General features: G+C 44.9%; 1 protein-coding gene across 1 annotated transcript; it reads left to right on the top strand.

Moving 5' to 3' along the window:
• The first annotated feature begins 17728 nt into the window (after positions 1 to 17728).
• On the top strand, positions 17729 to 19703 carry LOC127333119 (cytochrome b6-f complex iron-sulfur subunit, chloroplastic). The gene is made up of 5 exons (XM_051359428.2): positions 17729 to 17886; positions 18636 to 18856; positions 18930 to 19047; positions 19134 to 19316; positions 19429 to 19703. Exons 1-5 carry the CDS (start codon positions 17845 to 17847, stop codon positions 19528 to 19530), a joined length of 666 nt encoding a protein of 221 aa, XP_051215388.1. The 5' UTR covers positions 17729 to 17844; the 3' UTR covers positions 19531 to 19703.
• Positions 19704 to 19999: the final 296 nt, after the last annotated feature.

The raw sequence follows: 19999 nt of genomic DNA, 5'->3' as shown, positions 1-19999 counted from the left end.
TTGTACCACTCTGAGCGATATAATACCCGTGGAACTGTGTTTCATTGGTGTTATATCAGACTTGCATACTACACCATGCAGTGGTATGTCGGGTCACCACAGTTGGTATCAGAGCGAATGCTTTGACCTTAGGATTAAAACCCTTTAAAGGAGACCTATAGGATTGGTAGTGTCTATAGGAAGTTGTCCTAGGTAATCCAAATACTTCTTATGACTTAAGATGGTTATTCACTTGAGAATAATCCTGACACACTTGAGTCAATATTTATTACCTAACTTACCAAGATAAAGTAAAGTTAGTCAGCTAATCCCAAACATGTAGGATACCATTAAGTCCTTCAAACCATAGATGAGTAGATCACAGTTGGTATACAATACATGGTAGTCCAAAGAGAGGATACAACCATAAGGAAGATATCCTATTGGAAGATGTGTACCAACACATGTTATAGTTAAAAAAAAGAATTACTCAGACCTGCACTAGGAGTAATATCTAGTGATGAAGATAATTAAGATATCCTAATAGAAGATGTAGACCCAGACAAGTAATAGGGTAAGTAAATTATCTAAACTTGTGAAATAATTGATAGTAAGTGATAACTATGAGTTATATGAGGTAGTATAGACCATGATGAGTCAATCATGGGAGGTAAGGAAGAGAGATAGGAATAAAATATGTCTACTTACATGGTAGAAATAGTAATCACATATGATTCACTTGAGATTCATTATGTGATGGAATAGAACATCATAAACATTTAGGAGGAGTACAATAAGAAGCCGGACAATAGTGCAAGAACTGTGTTCCAAAAATATGGGAAGTGTACCAAGCACAGCATGACCATATGCTTATGGTAGAAACACTTAGAAGTATAGGAACTATATCCTAATAAATATGTATTCAGAGTAACCATATTAGAACTAGTGGTATCATACAAAATAGTCCTCAATAGCACTTATATATGGTATAATACTTTGTTAGTACTTCCAAACAAAACTAGGTTAACTTCAACTATTCCAGACCACTTTGTGTCAAGTTTATCTCATTGCAATTGTGCAATTAAGGTAAATGTTGAGACAAATAGTAGAATTCCATATACTCGTGCTAAGTATCACGATATAAACCTATCTTATGTGGTGTTATATACTACACATCAGAGCCTGATGTTTAGAGATGTCTTACTCAACTATTTTATTCAGGCCTATGATGGTGTGTATTATAAGCACAAAGCTGAATCTTCTTGGATTTTATGGATTTTCATTGTTTGACTAGATCCATACATGAAGTTTGACTTTGATATGCAAATGCATGTTGCAATATCAAGTCCTTACTTGATGCTATAGATCTAGGGGGTAATAGTATTCGTGAGAGGAAGCGACGAATTCTGAGGATTCCGAAGACAAGATGAAGGTTCATCTGATAAAGGAAGCAAAGTTGTGGGAAGTAACCACAATACTCTGAAGATAGTACCAATCAAAACTCATGCTTTGCTTCAACAGAGGAGTACTTTAGTACGGGAGAAGCATGAAGGTGAAAAATCTGGTGATTATGGTGAAGCTGAAGCAGATCCATAATCCACATAGAAGAGGGAATGCATGGGAAATCACTTAGGAGACTATAATCATAGTGTCAGCTAGTGGTTTTGTAGCAACAATAAACCCTGAAGAAAGGAAGATGACCTATGAACCCATAGCAAATATAAGAAGACCATAGTTGATATCAGAAGACCACAATTGATATAGGATCAATACTGCGGGATAAAGCAGAAGATACCTCGTTCAGTTGATCAGAACCTATAATAGAATCCATTTTTAGATAACAAATAGCCACAGTTGGTATAATAACCACCGTTGGTATTAGTTGGTATTACTAATAGTCCACGATTTAATTATTTGTAACAAAAGTTTGTGAACAAATAAAAATCTTGTCAGCCAAATAGCTAGATCTATAATCAGTTAGTCGAAGGATTCACATTGGATGTCCACAATTGAGTGAATATACCACAAGAATCCTTCATGAGACCTTAGAAGGAGTACAAACCATAAGTTAGACCTAGACCAATATTTTAACCATAATTCCAATGGTTGGAATAAAAGGAGTTGAAGACTATAAGAAAACTCAAAGGGGTAGAGTAAAGATTGAGTTAGATATACCATAACTCAATACTTTAAGCTTGATAGAAGCAAAAGGTCTGAACTGAGAGGAAGTTCGATCTTATTGCATAAGATTATTGAACACTACTTTCAGAAGGATGTCAGACCAGAAGCCGAGGTTTATACCTCGAGGAAGTAAGAAGTGGACTATAACTTGAGAAAGTGAGTAAAATTTACTCAGAAGTACGGAAGCTGAAGTAAGTCAAGCATAAAGAAGTTGGACGAAGGAAATACCGTAGACCAATAAAGCCTAAGATGGTCAGAGAATGAAGAAGATTGAACATACTAATATCAAGGACTAATAGAATGATTCCTTTCATTGAACCTAAATAAACCCAAATAGATATAGGTATCAACTATAAACCATGATTGGATGGACTAGTTGAGTCTAATCCAATCTTAGGGAAATAAACCATCACGACCAATTCCATAGTTAGCACCTTATTAAGCACCATTACTGCAATTTTGGTAGTAAGGGAAAACAAAGACCTATTTTATCAAATAGGAGAATGTTATCCAATTAGTCCTCAATTAAGACTGTCAGGACAAGAAGAAGTCCCAATCATTGAATATTCGATGAGAAAGGAAACAGGCTTATAATATTGGAGGAAATCATGGAAGTAAAGGAAGTAATAGTTGTTTGATGTCAAACACTAATGGATTCCAGGAAGAATCTGGACAAGGGATATATTCAATTATATCCAGTGAGATCACCACGGAGTTCGAGAAAAGTCGTAGTCTGCACAAGTCAGATCCACACTTCGGAAACGTGAGAGAGATCAAACTTCGAGGACGAAGTTTAGTTTAAGGGGTAGAGACTGTAATATCCCAGGTATTGGGGTTACAAAAATAGAGGAAACAGATGTGTGCATTGCATTCATGCATAGAAAATCTGGGGAATTTTCGCGCTTTAAAGTAAAACAGTCACAGTAACTGAAGTTTCACTTGACCTTGGTGGAATTGAAGTAGCTCATCAAGTCAAGCGCTATAAACCTCAATGTGACTTTGATTAAACCTTGTTTTGGGTAGAGATGATTTGATCTAAGGACTTAGATCAAATGGAATTACATCTAACACAACAACACTTAAATCAATGATCAACTACTTGATCTTATTAAAGATCACAACATGATATTCCTTGCCATAACATATGAACATTCATTCAATTGGAAATCAAGCAACAATAATTGGAGAAACTATTCTTCACTTATCTTTTCCATGTCTTAAACCAAACCATGATCCTACCATGAAACCTCAGGGTATTCACTCCACTTCAACATTGGAGTTATCACAAGAAGATCCACTCCAGAAATAGATATTCTTCTCCATTCCAAGTTATTACACATCAAACCTAGAGAGGTGAGAGTTCTATAATATTTATTAGAGAAGTAGTACCAAAACTTGAGCTAAACCTTGGATATACATCCAAGTATTTAAATCATTATCTTTAAGAGGAACCCTAGGAACTTATTCAAGATATTTCCTAGAGAGAGGATCCACCTATGTTAACCATAGATAGTGGTGATCACATCATTCTCTATGGAGCCTAACCATAGGTTAGTATTAAAGACCTTTCCAACTGAGAGAGACCAATCATACAAATCATAGCTTTACCTATTTAAGAATAAGTGACAATCATTGAACTAAAGTATTAGGAGTTAAACCATATCATTTGGGAGTGGTGAGATAGCCAATGCCAAATGGAATAATAACATATCCATGAATTGATCAAGTAAGGAGGAGATTAATTCAACCAAGATAGCCAAGTGGAGTTTAGACTTGATATTCATTGAGATATGGGAATACACCATAAACCCTAGAATAAACCATACCTTTGTAGGAGAGCTCAAGCTAAGGTATTACGCTCAAGAAAGTTAAGCCAACAACTGAATGTGAGGGAGAGAACTATCCTTATAAACCAGATGATTATATCATCATTGCTAAAGTAAAACCCTAACAGAATATCTCGGGCATTCTCCTGGGATATAAGCTATTGAGATAATCATAGCCATGACCACTCAAGAAACTATAAGAAAGATATTATACCCTAATTGATCAAGACAATGTTTGATCATGTAAGTGAGAATCCAATTTAATGAGAGATCCTTAGGAAGCCAAACCTTGATCATTATAAATTGAGTGATGACCATAAACCCTAAGAACTTGAGGTAAGGATATTAAGAACCAGATGATCATGCCTAAACCATGGTCATGCCCTTGAACTATGAGAGGATAAGTTAAACCCTAATAGGATAAACAGATATCATTCACCACAAGAAATAATAGGGAGGTAACTAGTAAGCAACCATAGGCTTATATCCCAACCTTAACTTGTGAACCACTTGGTGATCATAAGTAGAATCCTACCATATCCATACTTGAGAAATTAAACAACCCAAGAAAAACTTTAGAGTAAAACTCTATACTTTACATGATGAGAAACTATTCATCATTAGAACCAAAGTTAACTATAAAAAGAACCATATCTACTTTTGTTACTTAAACAATAGATTAAGGATACAATAGAAATCTAGTGGAAAAAGATAAAACCATTTCTCAAGTCCTTAGTACCTAAAGGAGAACATCAACTATTAAGTAAATAATCACCTTATAATGGATATGGGAGACTAAACCCTAGTTGGTGCATCATTTGGGTGATCCACAACTAAAACCTAAGCCCATAAAGTTCCAAAACCTTAGCCAATAGATGAGAACATAAAATTATAAGAAAGTGACCACATTATCAAATAAGAAATTAAGTAATATGGTCCACTCCAAGTTGTTTTCTTATAAAAGTAATACAGATAAATACCATTATAAATTAATAAGAGACCTTATAAACCTTAATAAAATATTCCTAGAACTAAGAGAGTGGTGGATTGAATTATCACCATAAAGAAACCTATACGAAAAGTTAGACATATTCTAAAATGCAAGTGAATAACCAATATGGTTAAACACATAATCCAACCCTACTCATATTTCTACCATAAACAAGAAGGTAATTTCAAATAATTTAAACAGAATTGATCTCACAAGAATATGGAACTTAAAATGAATACATAAATTCATGTTTATTTAATATTTTGAATAACCCACAAGTATGCAATCTAATCAAATATAAAGTAATTGTCTCAAATAGAAAAGTAGTGGAATCATCATTGCACTACATATTAACATCATAAGGAATGCAAGATATAAACAGGATTCAAATTTGAATTGAAAAACAGTATTCAAAATAGAAAATATAAAAAACAGAAAAGAAAAGAGAGGAGAAGAGGCTTACTGACCCTAACCGGTTGAGCAGCCCGTGACGAAGCCCAAAGAATCAAGCCCACCAAGCAGCCCGCAGCCTCACCAAAGACAACCATCGCGGCCCAAATAACCTTTCGAGTGGATTTAGACGAAGGAGCCGTCGTCGTCTTCGTCTCCGTCCCTGGACGCGCGGGAGGTTGACACGGCGACGAGTGAGCCACGTCCCGGCCGTCCTTGTGGACCGCGCGACCGCCGAAGATCGCCCTTGACCCTATAAATACACGGCCGAAGCCTCGATCGCTCGCGTTCTTCCTTTTCCCCTAATTTCTCAAACCCTAGCTCGCCGGTGACTCTCTCACCACACCGATTCCGACCACCCCGGAGCTCGATGTTGAGCTCAGGAGGAGCGCCGCGACGGCCGCATCCTCCAGGTGGAGTCTCGCGTCCGGGGAGCTCGGGGAAGAAGAAATTGAGCGGTCCCTTTCGCCGGCTAGCCGTAGAAAAGTCGACCGTGACGTCGTCTCCGGCCATCTCCTTCGTCAATTCGAAGCTATACGCGGCAAGGGTGAGCATGCGCTTCTCGACAACCATTTATTGGCCTTAATCATCCACCGTAGCTTAATACCGTCGTAGTCCGCCGTGCGCCGTCGTTTCCGTGCTCGCCGGAGGTTGCTCCGACGACCATTTGCTGGCGGCGCCGCCACCTTCTGGCTCAGCTCAGCGCCGCGCGTCTACCCCACTGCTCGGAATGGGCGCGGGGCCCGAATCGCCGTCATCGACAAAGAATGGTCGACGGCCGAAGCTCCACTGCCACGTTCCTTATTTTGACCATTCAACGCCACCGTGGCTGCTGATGTGTCTAAGGCCCACCAGTCATTGATCGTGGGTAGGAGCGATTCGGGTGTAGTTAGCGCTTTTTATTTAATTCAAATTCCGAAATTACCGAAAACTTTGCATATAAATAGGAAATTCATTAAAACTCAGAAAAATATAAATAAGATATCAAAATTCATAGAAAAGTAAACTCTACTCAATAAAAATATAATATGAAATTTTTATTTTTAATAAAAATTTAATTGCTTTAAACTTAATAATTAAGTCCTTTATTTTATTCCGAATTGCATTAAAATTCAATAATTAGGGAAACCTTCTAAAGTAAATAAAAACCAGTAAGAAAATAAAGAAGACATTAAAGCTAAATTTTCTTTATTTATTATTTTGTTAAATCTTTATTAGTGGAAATTTAAACCCTAATTAATAATTACCCTAATTATTAATTGTTTAAAAATAATAAAATGCCTAACTCAATATTATTTTTATTTCCAAGTTAATAATAACTTCAACTTTACAATGAAGTTATTAATTATAGAACCATAGGGTAATTAGTAAACCCTAGTTACATTATAAACCAAGTGATAACATTATAATTTAATGTGGAACCCTAAAACCATAATTCAATTATGCACCAAACCCTAGCTCCATTAATCAATCTAATCCTAATTTACATCTAACCTAAACCCAAGGTTAGAACAGATGATCAAAATACTTTAATTCAAATCATAGAGCTACCATTAGCAACTAAAAGACATACTTATGTCCACATAAAATGTAGAACCCTATCACTAGCAACTTAGTATTACATGTATGCATATCACCAAACCTAGTTGATCAAGTAGGATCAACCAAGTGTAAACCCTAGATCCTATTACCAAAGCCATCATCCATATTCATTCCTACTTAGCATCACACCAATGTGATGAACCTCAGAAGCAACTATGCCAAAACCTGAGCATTACCTAACCATGTTCCACTAAACCCTACTAGTGTTGGATATTTATCAACCATCCTATTCAGGAGTCAATTACTCCTTACTTTATAGAACCAACAGTAAAACCTAGATCACTTCAACCCAAATTGATATACTTCTTATTACCTTAGAAGTATGTTCTTGAAAGTTATTCTTTTGAAGAAAATAAGGAATCATCACCAACCCTCGCTTATAAGGACCTATAAGCCTTAGCCAGCTATCACTAGCAAGATAAACCAACCTTGACAACAACCATGTATAATGAATTGCTTAGGATGCCTAGGCTTATCTCAACCTTACAAGTCCTAGTTGCTGATGAATCCAACCTTGTTTGGATCCATCTAAACCTTACTCCAGAAAATTAGTTGAAACCATAGTAAACCATAGAACTCCACAACCTTAATTATCATACTTGTTCTTTATTAAAGAACATGTTCTTCAAAAGTTATTCTTTTGAAGTATATGATAATTAACCATGCCATGTAGTGCTAAAACCAACCACTATTCATTACATGTTAGGATTATACCAAATGTTATAGTTGTGTGCTATTAATATTATTGTTATGATATATTGCAAAGACCTGTTTATGATACCATGTAACCACACCTTAATAAGAACCTTGTTTGTAAATCACTCTAAAAGTGCAACACACCATGAATCAATCATTACAACTCACTGATCCTAAATCATCGGGGTTAGGTCACGCTTAGAGCGATTGCATCTCATACTTATGCATTATTGCATCCTTGCCACTCTTTTAAACATCGTCCTTACCGGACGATGATGCTATTTCAGAATTTGGAGTTTCTACGTATCGAAGACCTTGCCTGCATAATCTTGCAGTCAAGAAAGGCAAGTTCATCACTTGCTCATGTCATTTGAAGTATTTCTATCAAATTACTTGCAAAGTATTATGGTTATCACTATTGCACAAAAATCAAAACCACTACTTTCATAACTATGAATATGACTATGTGGTGGGCAATGGAACCATGGATTGTGTTGATATGGTGGAGGTTCCATTGCACGGGTTTATATCCATCTAGGATTAAACAACAAATGTCGCCAGTGATTCTTGTGCCGTAATACCCGTGTTAACCATAAGATCCGGAGTGGGACGGAGTAGTCAAAAGTGTTTCCACCTCTCGTTCATCAACGGATGCGCTTACCGTAGCGGTTGTGTCTTGCGGAGCAACTTGTGGGTGGGGAACCCATTCTAAGTCCCCACGGTTATGCTGTGCATACCGTAGCGGTTGCGGCTTGCGGAACAACTTGTGGGTGGGGAACCCATTCTAAGTCCCCACGGTATTGCGGTCTATGATGGGTTGCAGCTACCGGCGAAGGAGTTTGGTTCGATCCCAGACTGTCGTCGTGGCCGGGGTCCACCCTGAAATTACGGGAATCATGGGACCGGCGAGGACCCAGGGTCGGGGCATGCAACAAAGGGTGGGTGTTCGAGGTAGCGGAGGAACATGATTGGCTAGACCTTATACCGGGCCTCACACCAAAGGAAGTGTGGACGGGGAGTACGCCCGGTTGGCACCAAGGTTAAGATCTCTTATGGGTAAAGCAACACACCTCTGCAGAGTGTAAAGAACCGTGACCTGTCACTCCCTGTTCCGGGATATGGAACTGCGAACGCGGCCGGAAAGGAGCTCCATGAAGTTCTAGTAAACCGGTGAAGGCTGACGGACATAGTTCTTCTGAATAAAAGCAACCTTTTGAAGAAATGGTTATGAAAACTTGCATTGGTATTAGACTTTCTGGTCTAATGCCGTAGCTAGTGCATTAAACACCTCTTTCCTATAATGAACTTGTTGAGTACGCTCGTACTCATCCCACTCTTAAATCCCCTGCTTAGATATGGAGTCATCGAAGGAGGATCCACAGTGCAACTCGAAGAACGAGGAGTCAACAACTACTTCAAGATACAGGAACCTGTCAGAGGAGTCAAATACCACATCCAACAAGGAGAAAACCTAGTTTAGCCATAGAAGGGAACTAGCTTCCTAAACCTAGCTCCTATTTAGCTAGAGTCTATTCTTAGCCTCTGTAGTTAGTGAAATACTCTACAAATAGAGTTCGTGATAGGCTTAGATCACGAGTCTTTCTTCTGGAGTTTATTTGCAGTTTTACCTCATTGTAAAGTAGGAGGCTGTGTGGATCTTTTGTAAAGAGTCGATGTTGTAATTCTATAGACATGCCTTGGACCCGCATATGTTTCTGTTGTACCACTCTGAGCGATATAATACCCGTGGAACTGTGTTTCATTGGTGTTATATCAGACTTGCATACTACACCATGCAGTGGTATGTCGGGTCACCACAGGCTGCACTTGATGGTCTTGGTGTAGCGACGTCGGTGACCGGGGCTACATCATCTCCCCCCTTGGGGAAGAGTCGTCCTCGACTCTTGTTCCTCCTCATCGAAGAGGTAGTCTATGACGGGTGTCCCATGTTGTGGTAGAGGGATAAAGTCGCGGTCGAAGAAGAACTTGGAGGAAAACCACTTGCGAAGGGAAAGCTCCAAGAGGCATTTGGCAAAAATGGGAACCAAAAGAGTTTGGGTGTATCCAACATGTGGAAGGGCAAAAATTTGTGCATGTAAGAGTTGTATGGTGTCAAAAATGTGTGGTGTAGCATTGTCCCAAACAAGTGGAACAAATAAAAGGCAAGTATCGTCGGCAAAATTTGGGACAAAATTGTTATGTGCAATGGCAAAGCGATGGAGACTTCGAACTTGGGAGAGTATGGTTGGCTTGAGCCGAGTATGAGTGTCCTCAAGTGTGAAAGAATCCATTGCAAATGCCAAAGATGAAATGGGAAATCCAAAGAAGAGCAACTTTTTGTGTGACATGTGGCACAAGATGCATAAGGTGTCTCTCACATGTATGACATGGTCCTTGAGATTCTCGGAGTGTATGATGAAAGCATCAAAACATACAACAATCATTGTGCCAACAAGATGTGTCAAGATATGTTGCAAAAGAGGCAAAAGAGGCGACGATGAGTTGGACCAAACCGGAAACTCGACAAGGCAAGCCGGAAACACACGAGGGCGAAGGCTTGTGGGAACATACCCTTTGGTGTGATTCCCGCGGGTTAGGTCCTTGTTGGGGTAGCTCTCAATTGCGCGTTTCGTGAGCTCATGCTCCGTAGCGGTGGAGGTAGTCATTCGGGTACCTATACACACAAAAGAGAAAACAAAAAGCGTGTGTGCATGGTAAAGGGACACATCATCCATCATGATGTTCCAAGATTTGTGCACATCACCATTAGTGTCAAGCAAGATAGTATGAAATGCATGGCGATAGTGCAAATGGCATGAAGGTGCATGTGTGGTATGTGGGTACTCATGATCATCAAAAATGGAGAAGGCTATGGGGGCCATCTCGTGGACAATGAAATAAGCATGTTTGCATACCAAGCATAAGAAAGGGGAATTGTTCACAATCTTGGATGCAACGATCATGGAGTAGTGCAAACATTTTGGGCAAAGCATGCGGAAGCTAATATCATCATTGTCATTGCAAGCAATACATGTGAAAGAGCAAGTAGGTAACATATTGCAAGCAATGGTAGGAAAATTGAAGCTCTCATAGCATGGCATGGTCATGGTATCACAAACACTCAATTCCACATGATCAACAATGTTATCAAGCAAAGCATCACATGGGAAAGTGAAAGTAGCATGTGACGTAGCAAATGGGTCATCAAGATCATGCATGCATTCATGAGTCATCATGTCCACTAGTGGGATCATGGCATCACCAACACCTATGTTGTTACCTTTGTAGGCCGACTCATGTGAAGTAGGTGTGGTGGAAGTAGGAGGATCCATGTGGTCGACTTGTCCATCTTGGAGCAAGCATGGTGAGATATCATCATCTTCATGCACCATGTACGTCTCCATGAGCGGGAACTCGTCCTCCGTGGAACCTAGTGCAACATAAGAAGACACAAACGAGGGAGAGGTTAATGTGTTAGCAAATGCGATGTCCTCCATGGACCTATCATCTACCTCTCTCAACTCACTTAGTGTATCACTCATGTCCTCCAAACGGAAGCACTCAAACTCACATATGGGGCGGAAGTCACTCATCTCACTATCACTCTCACTCAAGTGGGCTAAGTGGCTCTCATCCTCACATGGGATTGGTACCAACTCATCAATCAAGCATATAGGAGTAGGCTCGACTTTCGCATCTCCATGCGCCTCCTTGGTTGAAGGGAAGTTCCCATGCTCAACCATCTCAACTCCATGCGCCTCCTTAGGTGAAGGGAGAATCCCATGGTCACCATGCTCAACTCCATCGCCTCCCAAGTCGTCCTCAAGTGGTGGCGTCGTGGTGTAGTAGAGAGCTAGGCTCGAATCCACATCAACCTTGAGTTGACCTTGGCGATCTTCATCTTGAAGTGTGGGCGCGATAGGCATCTTGGAGACTTGTGCATTGAGCTCGTCGAAGTAGAGCTTCTTGGCGCTTGGCGTTGTGCATTGCCATGCCACGTGACCCTTGGCCTTGCACACCTCACATAGGAGATTGGGACATTCCCGTGGAGGGTGGCCTTGTTTCTTGCACTTGTAGCATCGGAGTCCATAGGCACGTGACGAGGTAGAGGCCATTGTGGTGGTGGCACAAGAGGTGGAAGTCGCCTTATGAGGATGGTATGCTCGATGTGCACTTGCCATCCTTGGAGTGGTAGGCACCCTATCATGGTGTTTGTCGCCTTCATGTCGAGGCTCTCGTCTTCGTACATCAGCACCATGGCTTGAGTGGTGTCGTCGAAAACTCGTGGAAGATGTTGGTCGGTGGAGATCATGAAGTGGCTTGTGGTGGCGAAGCTCATGTGGTGACGTATGTCGATGACGGTCCTTGCCATGCCTAGATGACGGCTCATGCGACTTGGCATGTTGCTTGCGGCGCCTTGTGGAGCTTGGAGAAGAGTGTCGATGACGCTCATGATGGGGACGCTCTTGATGCTCCAAATGGTGTACTTGAAGTCGACGATCTTGTGCATAAGCACTCTCATGGTGGCGCCTTGTGGAGCTCGAAGAAGTGTGTCGATGGCGATCATGTTGGGGACGCTCTTGATGATCATGTGGTCGGCGGTGGAGGTGGAGGGGTGGCGCCCGGTCCAGGGGCCGGTTGGGCCGGACCTGGGACCGGCCTGGCCGGTCACACGGCCGGTCGACCGGGTTCTGGGCTGGCCCGGCCGGTCTGCAGCCCGGTTGACCGGATTTCTCAACCGGGGTGCAGTTTCTCTCTCCTGTTCTTCACGAAAATCGACCAAATTGACAAAATCGGAGGGGAAACGATGGAATTGGGGGCTAAAAGTTGGGGAGATAGTAGATCAAGCACTCCAACACCAAATCCATGGACCAAAACCACTCAAAACGCAACGAAATCGCAGATCGGTCAAGAGGCAAATTAGGGCTATTTTTGGGGATATTTTTGGGGAAAAATTTTAGAGACGAAATTGGATGGGTGGGAGGTCAAATCCGCGGTAACCAAGAGCTGCTGATACCATATGATGAGGTCTAAGACCCCGTTTGTGGCCCGATCTTGCGAATTGACCCGGAAACGAAAGGGGAAAAGAGGAAGAACACGAAGAACACGACGAACGCGATGAACACGATGAACACGGGGACACACGCACGCACACCGACCCGATACAACCGATGCTTACCCTCGTGGCTCGATGGACCACGCCGAATAGAATCACCCACGGAAGAGACCGCGGTAGAATTCCGAGGTGAGAGAGACGGTGTTGGAGACGGAATCGGTGAGGGAGAGAGAGTGCACACACTAGAATCTCACTCACAAACTCAATCAACAACAAGGGTGGCCTTGATTACAGAGGGATGATACCCTAGGGAGACATAGCTCAAATCCTATTCTAAGCCAAATCTTGTCTAAAGAGGTAAGGGGGCGACCTGGGGGCTTATATAGGCATACAAGGCAGCATGGGTCGAAAAGGTACAAGTTGGTGGGTCAAACCCGACGAATCCGGTCACAGGGCCGGTCTGACCGGGCCTGGGACCGGCCCATCCGGTTCACAACCGGATTCTGGACCGGGCGGTGACCGGGCGAGGCTTCGGGAGCCCCGGGATTGCGTCCGGATGGCACCGGTCGTCGTTCCGGTCGAAAACCGGCGGGGCGGGTCTGGGGGCCGTTCAACGGGGCGTGTGACCGGGTGGGCCGGTCTGGGGGCCGGTCAACCGGGCCTGTGACCGGCCGGCCTCCCTCCTCCCGCTTCTTCTTCCTCTTCCTTCCTTCTTCCTTCATTCTTCCTTCCTTCTTCTTCTTCTTCTTCCTTCTTCCTTGCACCATGATGAATGGCTCCTCTTCCCTTCCCTCGCTTCCTTGCACCATGGGTGTTCCTCCTCTCCGGTCCTCGATGACTCTTGTACCTAATGACATATAACATGCCGACATGAGGTAGCATTCCATTCAAGGTATCTACGAGGTCGAGTATCGAGAGGAAGGAGTTCACCTTGACGCGTGTAGCGTGGGTTAGGGTTGAAGGTCCACTTGGGGGACTCTTTGGCCATGGTGTAGCGTCGACGATAGGCGGGGCTGCACTTGATGGTCTTGGTGTAGCGACGTCGGTGACCGGGGCTACATCACCTAGGTTGTAGCCCGGGCTGCCCGGGGCCCAGATCTTCCCCTGCTTGCGTTATATGGAGTGGACGGTGAACCACCTCGACAGTTCCAAAGTCCAAGTAATAACATCAGGGCTGCGGTTAACGACAACCCCTCAATATCCCGCCAAACGTTAGCCCAATCGACCCTATCTCCCTATTCCAGAGCTGGGCGAAGGGGAATATACCAGATGCCTCCCCTAAGTGCACGAGCAATAGCAACGTCTGGTTCCAGTACCAATGCAAATAAGAAGGGGTAGCGATCTTTCAAGGGCACTGACCGCTGCCATCAGTCTACCCATGGAAGTCTCACTTTGAACAGCGTGTTTTGCCCCCAAACAAAACACCGATAGCATGTGTGAGTCCACCAAAAGATCTTTGGTTCTGAGGCTTGCACATGGCATCCCACCGGACCCGATGATACTTTCCAAATCCACTTCGCCTTAGGCAAATGTTCATGATTCTAGTATCGACAATACCCACCCCCCCACCCACCCCCAAGGACTTTGGCTTGCACATCGCATCCCACCGAACCCGATGATACTTTCTTTTTGGGTCCAGTAGCCTCCCAGAAAAATCTAGAGCCGTGTTTGTCAAAAACTTGATGCACCCCAGCACCAAGAAGGCACACCCCTATCGCGTGTATGGGGAGGTTGGAGAGGCATGCATTTATTAGGATAAGTCTGGCAGCTGATGACATAAACTTGCCCATCCATGGGTCCGCCCTCTTCCCCATCTTTGCACCCAACGGACCCAGTCGATTGCCACTAAGGCCCGGTCGCTAATTGGTAGGCCTAGGTAAGTGAAGGGGAAACTCCCCAGTTTGCGGTTAAGCATGTTAGCAACACGCTGTTGGGTCTCCGCAGACGTCCCCAAAACCATCACATCACGATGTTGGCCCGACGTGCTTTCGGAGCACAAGAGTAGGAATTTTAGGTTAGCAATGGACATCTCCTTCGGTTGTATCATGACGATCGTATCGTCAGCGTATTGCAAATGCAACACACCTCCTGGGATAAGGTGGGGAACCACCCCACTAATATGCCCCACCGCCTTATCGGCTTCCAGTATCGCATCTAGGGCATCGACAGCAAAATCAAAGAGTATGGGGGAAATGGGGTCTCCCTGGCGCACCCCTCTTCCGTTCCTGAAGAAGTTACCCACATCACCATTGATAGCAATGGAAGTCTGGCCCCCAAAGACTAGACCAAGGGCGCGGAGAACCAAACCCGAGTCAAACGCTTTTCGAATCAGGACTTCGCTAAGGAAATTTCGATTGACGTGGTCGTAAGCTTTCTCGAAGTCAAGCTTTAGGAAGACTCCCTGGAGTTGCCTAGCTTTGGTATCAGGAATAATCTCTTGCAGAGATACGACACCCTCATGAACGTGTGTGCCCTTTATAAACGTCAATTGAGTTCTGCTAATGGTGCAATGGGCTACCGGAGAAAGCATAATAGCATACGCTTTAGCAACAAATTTAAAAATAACATTAATAAGAGTGTTCGATCCAAATTGCTCTGGACTATCTGCACCCTGAACATTAGGAATAAGAGACAGAATCTCGTGCAACATCCATTCTCCCTATAGTGTAACCATTGAGGATGGCCATGATGTACGAATTGGTTAGGGCCTAGAAGCATTTAAAGAAGATCACAGGAAGGCCATCAGGGCCCAACGTCGTGTCCACCTTCATGCTTGCGAGAACCTCATCCACCTCTTTCTCCATCAAGGAGAGTATGAGATCACCATTCTCCGATTCCAGCACCCGCCCCTACGTGTGCCAGGTATTGTGTGCCGACCCGAGCACTCGTGGTTCCCTCTGAGCCCCCATAAGACTCCGATAGAACTCGTAGATATGCGTGTATCCTTGGGATCCGAAATAATCCTAGATTCCGAAATCAACATGGAGATCTCACATTTGTGCCTTCGCTCATTGGCCATGGCGTGGCCCGGTTAATTCAGAAGAACATAGTAGCGCGGTTAGTTAAGGAAAAAAAAACATGGCGAAAACTACGAGAGGATAGTATATGATCAAGTAGAAGGATAGTATATGACCAAGTACGGTTGTGATGATCGACCGGTGTATTTGCACAACCTACCCTTCAACTTATGCCGGTGGTTGAATGTAGTCGCATTAGAGCATCTCCACCGGCAGCCTCGATAGCTATTTGGGGGGGACGGCGTGGTTTTTGGGCTCACACAGGCGCCCCAAAAAGCGTTGGCGCGGTTTTGAGCCCAATAGAAGCGTCGGCAACGCCGTGCCGGCCCATTCGCGAAGTGCGCGAATCGGGCGTGCAGGCTCCTCGCGGCACGTCGCTTTTCGCGGGTGGGGCCGTCTTGGCAGCGACTCGAAGCGATGTCGGCATCATAATTGCGACGCTTCGGCTGTTGTGCGACCGCCCGCCGATGAAAACCGGTCAACACGCAGACGCCGCCGTAAATGCGACGCCTCGAATGTTGTGCGGCTAGTTGGCACCGCTTATTAGTACGCCCTCCACCATGTTATTCCTTGTACTCTCCACCGCCGCCGTGCTATCTTCTCCTCTCCATCACCGCCACCGCACTATTCTCTCCTCTCCACCACCGCTGCATTCCTCTGCAGAATAATGCCGCGGTGGCAGCATACCACGTATTCGATGCTTGGCCGTAACGGCCGCACGCGGCCATCGGCGCCGCAGCCACCACACCTGCCGCAGCCACAACCCGACGCCGAGATCGACTTCAACTCTGACGACTCTGGCGACTCCCAGTTCGACGAGTGGGACAAGGCGTACATAGCAGACGCAAAAGCTGAGGTGGCGCAGTAGGGCGAGCAGCAGCAGGTCCCCGGCGACCCGGAGCAGGCGGCGATGCTGGCCTCCTTCAACGCACAACGCTTTCGGAGGCTGAAGGAGGAAGAGCAGGAGTTCTTCAACGACGCTAACTTCGATCACGACGTCGAGATCTCGTGCCAGCGGGCGTCCACGGAGGAGGCGAGACGTCTCCTCATGTAGGCCGAGCGATAAAAGCTCTTTGAGCTCAACGCTAAGCGCCTGGCCGAGGCGGCCGCCCGCGAGCAAGCGAGGCTCGCCCAGAACGAGGTGTCTCGCGGCCGGCAAGCTCCAGCGTCGCCGGCGATCATGCTCCACCGCCAGATGCGCGAAGCAAAGGAGGAGAGGTGGGCACGGACGCATGCGTCAAAGGGAAAGAACGACGACGAGGCAGGCCCATCACACGCCCCAACCGACGGTCGGTAGATTAGTGTTCGGTCTAATTTGAAGTTCAAGTTTCATTAAGTTTAGATTCGAGTCACTTTTGTATAAACGACGTCTGGGCTAAACTTATATATGGAAGTCTTCTTTCGTTTAGGGTGAAGTAAGACCAAGCTCATGAGCTTATTATCCTAGGTCGGAACAAATTAGTTGATAGTGATAGGATTCCTTTTTTACGTCCCCATGTCCTCCCTTGGTGTGGCGGCATGGGGATGTCGAAAGGAAAGGGATGGAGTTTTTCTTGTTTTTGGCTAATTTCATTTTTAAATGTTTTTACATTTCAATTTTTTTGGACTGCTGCTGCGTGGGAACAATATTCTTAAATGGAGGATGGAGTGTCGGCATCCCATACGGCAGTGTTGGTGCCCCTGCCAGCGCATACTGGGGGCACCGGTGAAGATGCTCTTAGAACCTGAATCGGAATCCTGGTTCGAACCAGCTTAACAGTTAACAACGCCACACTCCAACTAGTGACGCAGAGATGCTTCTTCTCGACTCGTGAATCTCTCTTGGCCCTGTGTCGATAAGGCCCCCTCACCGTAAGTCCGCTGGGGCGTGTGGCAGCCTAGCCACAACGCGCGCAACATGTGGTTCTCGGAGCCGGTTCGCTGCGCATCAACCAATCACCTTCTCCACGTCCCAAAAGGACATATAACCCGTGCCTCATCTGCAAGCCTGTGGACACAGGCAGTGCTAGCTCGCTCGATCACCGTCTCCGCACTGCAGCTGCTACCATGGCGTCCACCGCGCTCTCCACCGCCTCCAACCCCACCCAGGTGAGCAAGCCTCTTCTCGTGTAAGGGGTACTGCTCTGTCTCTCCATTTTCTTGTTGGATTTCCTGCTTGTCTGTCCTTGCATGGGGGTCTGGGTCTCTGGGAGTATTGTCAGTTTGTTATGCTTGGTGTGGCAGATCAGGTCATAGACTCTCATGATCCATGGCAGCTGAAGCCTGAACACATATAGCCAGAACTTAGCCACTACCTTCTATGGAGCTCTCCTGCCATCGCTTGTTGACAGTCATCTAGGTGTATAACTTGAAGCTGTTTACCTTGGCAACTCGACTACACCTTCTGATAGAAAGGCACATTTTAAGGCCTTGGCTGATGGAAGGGTCACTAGAAAAGATTTTAGATGATTTCGCCGACATTTCTGGATTGAAATCGGCCTGTTAGCTCCCAAAGAAAATAATATGATGATTGGTAGGAGAGCCAACTGTACACTTTCAAGTCTTTCACGAGGCGTTCTGAACTGAGAAAGATGTCTAAGCTCCACACAAATTTCAATCTGAACATGTTACCGTGCGCTAGTTCTGACTTGTAAATGCTGAGGACGTTACCGCTAGCGCTACTGCCATTTAGCTAGCATACGAATCTCAATTGAAAGTCTGAAACACGTTCTTGCATATAGTTTCAACCTGAAAAATGAACATGTTACCGTAAACTAGCTAGTACTGAAAGTCTGATTGTTCAGAACTAAGATTTAGCCTACGAAATTCAACTGAAACACGGTCTACACAATGCGCAGCTCTGCCGGTCCAGAGCTTCGCCGTGCAAGCCCGTCAAGGGCCTGGGCATCGGCCGGGAGCGCGTCCCGAGGAACATCACATGCATGGCCGGCAGCATCTCCGCCGACCGCGTGCCGGACATGAGCAAGAGGGAGACGATGAACCTCCTCCTGCTCGGCGCCATCTCGCTCCCCACCTTCGGCATGCTCGTCCCCTACGGCTCCTTCCTCGTCCCAGCTGGGTGAGCATTCAGCCCATTCCTGAACTTGCTAACAAACTCATTACATCGACTGATATTCTGCTTTGTTTCACAGCTCAGGAAGCAACGCCGGAGGTGTTGTTGCCAAGGACAAGCTCGGCAACGACATCCGCGTCGAGGACTGGCTCAAGACGCACGGCCCCAATGACCGCACGCTCGCCCAGGGACTCAAGGTTAGCATGCTACATCATGTTCACATGGTTTATCAACTTATTATGATCTTTCCTAAGTCTGATTGCTAAAACCATGTGTCTTGCAGGGTGATCCTACCTACCTTGTCGTGGAGTCCGACAAGACCCTCGCCACCTACGGTGTCAACGCCGTCTGCACGCATCTTGGTTGTGTCGTGCCGTGGAACGCCGCCGAGAACAAGTTCCTCTGCCCTTGCCACGGTTCCCAGTACAACAACCAGGGCAAGGTCGTCCGTGGACCTGCACCCCTGGTAAGGCAAACCTTGCAGATTCCATGCATCCGATTCTGAATGCCTTGCTGAGCTGAAGGATCCTCTATTCTCTTACTGAACTGACTTGATCTGCATTGTTCTTCTCACACAGTCGCTGGCCCTGGTTCACGCCGACGTCGATGATGGCAAGGTCGTCTTCGTGCCGTGGACCGAGACCGACTTCAGGACTGGCGAGAACCCATGGTGGAAGTAAGCAACACGAGCTCCAGCAGAAGCAATGTTCACTTCTGTGATCAGCCCGTATAGCCTCCTGAGAACGCTGCTATAAATGCACCTGTTTCTTGTATCCCCAACTTATATGTATACACTGTACGTATGAAAGAACAGAAACTTCCTGATTGAATATATGATCACATTTTGAGGTGACTGAATCTGGTAAGATCGTAGACCTTCTTTTGACAGCTGAACAAGCCTGAAGGATATCTCCTGAATCTGGACACCCAGATAGCAATCCTGAAGAATTGAAGAGCTAAAAATAGCATATCTGCTCTATCGTTTCAAAAGGGAGTAATGAAGAGTCGATCTGTCCGATATGTGTCTGGATATGTTACAAGCTCATGTGATGCTGTATCTAGTGGCTAGTTTCTCGATTCCATATATGAACATAGAATTGAGATTTTCCTTCCGTACCAAAAGTGGAACATTCTCTGTCTAATTTTACT

Source organism: Lolium perenne, chromosome 2, assembly GCF_019359855.2.
Source record: "Lolium perenne isolate Kyuss_39 chromosome 2, Kyuss_2.0, whole genome shotgun sequence".
NCBI lineage: Eukaryota > Viridiplantae > Streptophyta > Magnoliopsida > Poales > Poaceae > Lolium > Lolium perenne.
This window is presented reverse-complemented; position numbering and strand designations above follow the sequence as displayed.

Bases quoted from the DNA above. Each gene is read 5' to 3' on its own strand.
- LOC127333119 (XM_051359428.2), top strand. From the start codon at position 17,845: ATGGCGTCCACCGCGCTCTCCACCGCCTCCAACCCCACCCAG. The intron at 18,857-18,929 runs GTGAGCATTCAG...TTTGTTTCACAG, and splicing joins TCCTTCCTCGTCCCAGCTGG to CTCAGGAAGCAACGCCGGAG. The intron at 19,048-19,133 runs GTTAGCATGCTA...TGTGTCTTGCAG, and splicing joins CGCTCGCCCAGGGACTCAAG to GGTGATCCTACCTACCTTGT.